Source organism: Aedes albopictus, chromosome 1, assembly GCF_035046485.1.
Source record: "Aedes albopictus strain Foshan chromosome 1, AalbF5, whole genome shotgun sequence".
NCBI lineage: Eukaryota > Metazoa > Arthropoda > Insecta > Diptera > Culicidae > Aedes > Aedes albopictus.
This window is the reverse complement of record NC_085136.1, coordinates 331,595,827-331,604,230: the sequence shown is the minus strand read 5'-3', so window position 1 is coordinate 331,604,230 and position 8,404 is coordinate 331,595,827. Positions and strand designations below refer to the sequence as shown.

At 40.8% G+C, this 8,404-nt stretch overlaps 1 protein-coding gene across 1 annotated transcript; it reads left to right on the top strand.

Moving 5' to 3' along the window:
• The first annotated feature begins 5,993 nt into the window (after positions 1 to 5,993).
• LOC109414675 (glutathione S-transferase 1-like) lies at positions 5,994 to 7,127 on the top strand. Its single transcript, XM_062847346.1, has 2 exons — positions 5,994 to 6,270; positions 6,329 to 7,127. Exons 1-2 carry the CDS (start codon positions 6,136 to 6,138, stop codon positions 7,061 to 7,063), a joined length of 870 nt encoding a protein of 289 aa, XP_062703330.1. The 5' UTR covers positions 5,994 to 6,135; the 3' UTR covers positions 7,064 to 7,127.
• The last annotated feature ends 1,277 nt before the right edge of the window (positions 7,128 to 8,404 follow it).

Below are 8,404 nucleotides of genomic sequence, written 5' to 3'. Positions count from 1 at the left end.
AACTTCTGGAGGAATCCAAGGAAGGCTGAAAGCCAACATTATAAAATAATGTTTTTAGTTCAATTTTAGGAATAATCTCTAGAAAACTTTGGAGAAAATTTCAAAGGCAACTATGAATTGACTAAACGAAACCCTGGAAGAGTTCCTACAAAGATCTCTGAAGGAATTTTCGGCGTTTTTTTTTTAAATTCCGCCGCAGATTTCTGTAGAAATCTCTGGAGTAGTTTCTTAAGAAATGCCTGGTGTTTTTTCACTATAATTTTTGGAGGAATTTCTGAAGATATCCATCGATGGTTTTCTAAATATATCTTTCGATAGATTTCTTCTAGGATTACCGCAACAATTTTTCCTGAGATTATTCCAGGAACTCCATTGGTGGTTTCTCCATAAAATTATTCTAGAATACGTCAAAGATTTCCTTCTGCGATTTCTTAGGGAGCTCCATCTGAGTTTCTTTTGGTTTTTTTTTTCAACAGTTTTCTCTGAGATCTCTTCTAAGATTCTTAAAAGGTTCAATCTAAAATTCTTCTAAGATTCTTTAAGGGACTTCAAGGGATTTATTTTGGGATTTTTCGAAGAGTTCTGGGAATCCTCATGGAATTCCATCCGAGATTCTCCCAATGGTTTCATTTGGAATGTGAATAGAATTTTTTTTCGACTTCCAGAAGATATTCCTGGAAAATATTCTTGCAAATTCTAGAAATTCGTCCGGGAGTCCTCCAGGAGTTCTGTCAGGGATTCCATCAGGGATTCCTTCCAGGAATTCCATACGAGATTGTTCCCGGGGTTCATTCTGGAATTTCCTCAGGAATTCTTCTTGAGATCCTTCCAGGATTCTTACAAGATCTCTGACAATAAATTCTTTCAGCATTCCTCTACAAACTTCTCCGGGATCCCTCGAGGAACTGCTCCCGGGATTTTTTTACTTCTGGGATTGCTTCAGGATTTGCTTCCAGGATTCCTTCGGTATTTCCATCGGGTACTCCTTCCGGAATTTTTCCAAGAACTTACTTTCCTCTTGGACTTGTTCAGAGATTGGATTCCTACGTGAACTTATACTTATGTCTGGAATTGGAATTTATTCAGGAACTCATTCGTGAATCCTCTGGGAACTTATTCCGGGATTCATTTGGGAACTTTTGGGTTCTTCTTTGAGCTTCTGGAATTCTTTCAGAAACTGTACACGGGATTACTCCAAGAACTCTTTTCGAGATTCATCTAAAGACTATTTTCTGGTCTCCAGGATTCCGTCTGGAACCCTTCTGAAATTCCCGCGGAAGCTCATTCTCGATTCTTTCAGATTTTTATAATGGAAATCCTCCTGGAGTTTTTTGAGGAATTCCTTCAGGTGTATTGTGAGGAACCACCAGCAGTTTTTGTTTATGGAATTCCTCATGGTAGCTACTGGACCACAAAAGCTGCCTTCAAAATGGATTTTCCTTCCGATGTTTAATTTTATCTGCTCTTTACCTTCCGTAGTTTTACCGGCTGTTCGGGTCCGTATGAAGTTGATCATCAATATTCACTTATTTTCCCGATCACCCTAGATAGCTGTGTAGTGTCGGTAGCGGTTGTCACAATTGGCTAAGAATAACACTACGAACTGCCTGTTCCGGTGGTAAGAGCCCATTAAACAGGTGACCCCTAATTTATGGTGTGATGCGGCTATATGCTTACTGTGCCTAGGAATGAATGGTTAGGGGGGGGGGTCTAATAAAATCCTAACCGCTTAACGGAGCCTGTGGAGTACTAGGGCGCCCTCCACAGTATTCTGCCCTTACTGCGCTAACCGGAGCAATGGTGCAGTTGACCTTGTGTTTCTCCGAGATAATCTGCTATCCTTCTTAAGCCTCAACTGCGAGGCTCAATTTGGGTGGGATTGTTAGTATGTTGTTTATTAGCTTCAATTATAACCTATATGGCTCTTCGCATTATGCGTTCTTCACAGTGTCCTCTGTGTATATTTGTCTCTGGGGTTCTTCAATCGATACCGAATTGGTTTTTATCGCTGCTCTTTTTTCTTGTGTTGTGATTTTAAGAGTTTGATCGTGCCTAGTTTGGGTAGTGGCTATGGTTATGACAGCTCAGATCAATCTTCATCATAAAAGAACAGCTTTGGTCCAAGAACCTTTTGTAGGGGGGATTTCTATGTAGATGTAATGCTTTAATTAACACCTATATGGTTCCGCATCTTGCGTTTGACCGATGTTTGCTACTTTCCGTAAAATTGAAATGGCAATCTCGCGTGTTATGCCTCGAGCCCCAAAATGTTTTGATAAAACTGCTTATTTGCAGCCTTGCTATTCCAAATCTTGATGGGATCATACTGTCAAGTTTATTCCGTAAGTGGATAATGCGTCGTACTAGGCGTCTTATGAAGATCAAACCTATCAATTTGACCTCTTTCTTATGAAATGATTAGAACGCTTTGTCGAGCATCACACCCGTGATGTTTCTCTGGCAAACATGCCTCTCCATGGGAACCAACATGCTTACCAAAATGGAAAATCCACTGTGATTTGTTTACACAATGTTGTTTACGATATCGGAAAAGCATTCATGCAAAAACAATTTTGTTCGGGTGTTTTCTTGGATTTCCAGGATACTTTTGAACACGTACCTTTTGATTTCATATTGGAAGCCACACGGATTGTCCTATTTATCTTTCAATGATTTCCAATTGGATTTACCAAATGCTCAAAAACCAACATCTCTTCTCGGCATTATGTCAAGCAGCGATTAGGAAGTTGAGTGTTTGTAGATGCCCCCATGCGGGAGTCTTGCCATCACTTTTGAGGCATCTCGTAGCAGAAACGCAATTGAGATAACTCAATGTGGTTTTCCTACTTATGATTTTGTCCATCACAAGCCTCAACAGGCTGTTTCATTTGTATATCTTAGCTCCGCCTGTGGAACTTTGAATTATTTGATATGTGACTACCCAGTTTTTACGCAACTGCGTTTCCGAGTACTTGGTAAACACTTGAAACTGACCTAAGAAGCCTGAATCTTCCAGATGTTCTGTTGTTCTGAACCCGTTGTGGCAAGTAGCTTTAGGCTTACTTTACTGTTTGAACCTGTTGTGGTACGCTTATGCGATTATGTCGACCCTATTCCCTTACCTTCCCTTTCCCTATCCCATCCCTTATTTCTCCCTTCGCTCTCCCTCAGGTAAATGATGAATAGGCTCGTATTCATGGCGATGGCACAAATTTCCCAAATGGAGGAGAACGTGCCTCTGGAGTCGACCTACTGATACCTGATACCGTGGAATTATGCACGGCAAAACGAATAATAACGGAAAGTCCACTAACTTTTGGTGAATTACCCTACCCAACTAACAATCATTCATTTTACAAGCACCTTTACGGCGAATTAATTCATAATGCTGTATAACATTTGAATAATTCTCAGGCATAACCTTTGTTCGAGTTTTGTTCACACAAATTTGCAGGAACTATAATGCATAGTTGTGTGTACCAACTGAACTATTTGTTGTTAAATCGTTTTACAACTTTATAGTAAAGCTATTATTCAGCTTTAGCAAAAATGATTAAATATAAACTGCCCGTGGACGCATAATTGTCCCATGTGCGAAAACATACAATCGAGAAAATCGCGTTCAAAGTTCAAAAAAGTAAATTGCCTCAACTATAAAGCGTAAGTGCTGAATCGTGTTAAAACATCGACCAATTTTGAATTTGAGCACTCATTTTTGGTTTAGAGCAATTTTAATGTTCCATAGGATTTGCAATGAAACGTGACTTTTTAGAATGTGACTAATCGGCGTTGCATTTTTCCGACAATTTCCGGAACAAACTAACTGTTTTTATTTCCCTATATGATTCATGTTCATAAGCTGCAAAATCTCAATATTGCCAAAAATGCACATGGGGAAAAAAATGCTTCCACCGGCAGTAAATACAATGCAAAATTTTGCAATTTCTACACGCAATAGAACACAATGTAACCAAAATTGATTTTTATAAACTAGACCCGATTAGTATTAGCTTACAACTCAATTGGTGCACAGCATCTCTATCCGATTGAGAGAAGCCCCATACAGATTGATTGTACGCTTAAGACCCGTCGATTGCTAGCCGCATGCCTTCCTATCTGCACCATCCTGGAATGATGAATTGAAGCACTCAAATGAATTGAAGCGCTCAAACTTCCCGTGGTTCAATAATGATCACACTTTGACTTCTATTCAGCAGTGGTGAATTACCGCAGAACATTATGGTTAAAAACTGAACAACACATTAATTCAGCTGCTGTTCAGAAAAAAAAACACGTGTTGTACTCTGAGTAAGTATGATGAAACGAATGCGCTTTTTTGACTTGTGAGAACACATTATACAGATACGTGTGCTAATTTGTATATAAACTTAACAAGAAGCAAAAAAGGTCTTGTTAAAGTATTTTGTAAAGGAATTACTGCAAGTTGAATAAAAATTTTACTAAACGCTTGCAAAGTGTTTTAAATTATCATTGTTAATACAAGGGTTAGTAATGATACGAAAGGTTGAACATTGGCTACGTTTCCAATTGAAAAAGCATTTTTACAGTAATGTTTACAGCATAATTTTAGTTCAGCTATCATTACTGTTATAAAGCAACAATTCAGCATGCTTGCTTGTTTGTGGCTTGCGATAGTTAGTTGGGTTGTAGTGTAGTAAACTTGTTTTTATTCATACGAATATGTTCCACAAGTAGTACATATTTACTACCAAAAATGTAGTAAACTCAATTTACTACTTTTATTCATACGATCCAGATTATACACGTACAGCAGAGGATACTAACGCTTGAGAGTACGATTTTCACGAATTCTGATGAATTGGCATGCTTTGCGAACGACATGGACATTATTGGCAGGACAATCATCGACAATTTTTCTTCAAGCTGATTATTTGATCAACAACAACCACATGAATTTACCCAACAAACATTTTAGCTGTACAACAGTTGAACAAACTACACTTAAGGACAGACTTGTTAGAATCCCACAATGGCCGCCACAATGGCCAACTTTGACACCTACTCACGATTTCGAGGGCACAAATCTCTTCGTAAACAAGACCAGCGCACCTGATCTTCTTATTTTAAGCTTATTGCGAGTGAGAAAGAACAGAATAATGAAATGTACTGTTGTGTGAAGCTTGCTTCTTGAGATTTGTGCGTTTGAAGTTCTGATGCACGGTTGAAGCGGGATTTCTAGACGTTTGTCCTTAATCAAACTTCAGCTTAAGAAACTGTTGTTTAATTAACCCTGTTTCTTGAGCATGCTTTAGTTCATTCTCCTCTTATAAATATCCCATAACGTTCATATTGTAGAAACAACACATCAATTTGCAGCCATGCAGGTGAGCATTATCCATACTATTCAACAAGCCAAATATCTCAATTTGGCATACGTTCACCAACTTTTCCGAATTCCAAATTTTCACATTTCGTGCACATTTTCGCCATCACCAGCAATTTTCGATTGCACACTATCTCCATCATTCACCCACCCGCACAGACAAAATCAATTCCGGAAAACTTTCGCGTCTGGAATATAACCACCATTATAAAAGTTGTTCGGCACTGCTCCATTCAGCTTCCGAACAGAACAGCCACAAGCAACGCCAGCTATGCATACCTTCTGCCGTTCCAGATCTATCCTATACGAAGCTCCCAAACTATTTACAACCAAACAGAAGCATTTTATCGGTTGCCTGAACTGTGCTGCTCACGTTTCACGTGCTCGCTTCATCGATTGCGCCACCACCGACGCCGTGTGCGACTTCAATCAATAACAACAAACAACAGGTTCCCGCATTGGCCGGGGAAGTCGTATCTCCGGATCGGTAAATAGAAAACAACATTCAAAAACAGGTAACTTTGTTACTCTACAAGTCTACGGAGAGGTGGTCGAAGTGAGCGGTGACTGAACTCGCGGAACGGTACTCACAGTCAGTCATGGCCATCGGCGATGAGGGTTTTTCGAGTTCGAAAAAGCTCAATTGCCTCAATTCAATGCCTACTTATCAAGATGGTCACAATATAATTTGAAATCGATAAGACGACGACTCGCCGCAGTTTCACACGAATCAACGTGAATCAGTTGGAAACTAACAGTGAACCAGAACCATGGATTTCTACTATTTGCCGGGATCGGCTCCGTGTCGGGCAGTGCAGATGACCGCGGCTGCCGTTGGCGTTGAACTGAATCCCAAACTCGTGAATCTGATGAATGGTGATCAGCTGAAACCGGAATTTCTTAAGGTAATAATCATCGAGAGGTGTGAGCGTTCGGATTTTGAACTGTTTTCGTGACTTTCAGCTAAATCCTCAACACTGTCTACCAACGCTAGTGGACGGAGACTTCGTCTCGTGGGAGTCACGTGCCATCGCCATCTATCTGGTGGAACAATACGGCAAGGATGATCGACTGTACCCGACGGAACCCCGTCGCCGAGCCGTGGTGAATCAACGGCTGTTCTTCGATGCCACTGTACTGTATCCACGCTTCGCGGAGATATTCTATCCAGGGATGAGACTTACGAAGGAATTGGAGAAGTTGGATCAGGCGGTGGCGTTGTTGGACAAGTTTCTGGACGGGAAAGAGTTCGTAGCAGGCGGGGATAGTTTGACGGTGGCTGACATAAGCATCCTGGCTACCGTGACGACGTTCGACGTAGCAGGCTATGACTTGGAGAAGTATGGGAATGTTTACGGGTGGTACAAGCGGCTCAGCGACGTCGTTCCCGGATGGAAGGAGAACAGAAGGGGAGCCTTACAAGCCATTTTGTATCGAGATTTCTTCCAGGTGTATTACCCGAGATACTTTGTTGGGGAGACGTCGGAGGTGAATGATTCGGAAGCAGTGGAGCTTCTCAAGTTTCTGGATCAGTTTCTAGATGGAATGAAGTTTTTGACAGGCGACGCAATATCCTTCATGGATCAACAAGTGGTTCAGATGATTGATAAAATCCAGGCGCTAGAAGTTGTTGACATGACTTCGTATTCGAACGTTTTGAAATGGGCGTCACAAATCAGATCTCTTACAAAGAAATAAAGTCCTTCCTAATGCTGCAAACTTTAGAGATCCTGTTTCCTTCAGAAAGAAATCTAGTTTAAAATCACTGAACACCAAACATAAAAACTGGATTATCGTTAAACCTGTTCACTATCTAACCTCAGCCGTAGTCGTCGTTATGTGGAAGCTGCGGAAGGCAGAAAATCCTCCGCGCTTTCGAAGGAATTTTATAACTTTTGCCTCCCCCTCCGTCACCCCAAGAGGAGCAGCATGGGCACTCGTCATTGCATCGCGCCGGCAATGGCTAACTTTATTATTCCATTATTGCGCAACGTTTCATGCATCCTCGGCTCTGCTCGCGGTTCTTTTTATTTTAGCATTATTCATGACGGCAGCAGGAGAACGAAGAGTCGATCCAAGTAAGCCACCCCCACCATGCGGTCGTGCTGGCGACTCTTACTTGCGTTTGCTTGGTTGCAATACACTGAAGAGAAGTGCCTGCTTAGAATCTTGCATTCATGGCTACCAAAATATTTAAAATTTATGGATTGAGATCAACTAAGACTGGCTGATCAAAAAAAAAAAAACTCCCAAGACAATAAGTAAACCTGTTGTAGGCTAAGTTCCGCTTCCCTTGACAACACACCAGGCTTGTCCACACTGAGCGCATGAAAATTCTGCTCTTTTGATTTAAACCACAAAAACCATCGTTTTTAAGCAATCTTCTTATCCTACCTAATAGCAGGATGTTTGAATATCCTAAATGACATTTCGAACTGTCAAAAAATCGCACCGCAGTGCCGCACTGAGCGCGCAAAGAGAAATTCACTGGGGTGAATTCACCCGGGTGAAATTCTCTTTGCGCGCACCGTGTGGCACTGCGGTGCGATTTTTTGACAGTTCAAAATGACATTTAGGTAATTTCAACATCCTTCTATCGGGTAAGATAGGAAGGTTGCATAAATACGATGGTTTTGGTGGTGTAAATCAAAAGAGCAGAATTTTCATGTGTTCAGTGCGGACAAGCCTGACACACACACACACACACTTTACTTAACTTCAGTGTATGAATCATATTTATCCACTACAAAACACAACGGCACTGATTTTTTTCATTAGGGCCCAACTGACATTTTCGATTTCTCTTCATCGATCCTCTCTTTGTGTTATAACAGAATGTGTATTGAGTTTTCCCTAGATTTTTTGGTTGAAATGCGAAGGAGACGACTACATCTTGCTATAGAAACCAAAAGAATAATGTTTTTTTTTTGTTTTGATCAAGTTATTAGCGAAAGAGAGAGTCGACGAAGAGAAATCGATCGCGTCAGTTAGGCTCTTATGAAAAATCATTTAATGTATCCCTGATTTACCTGCTTCGAT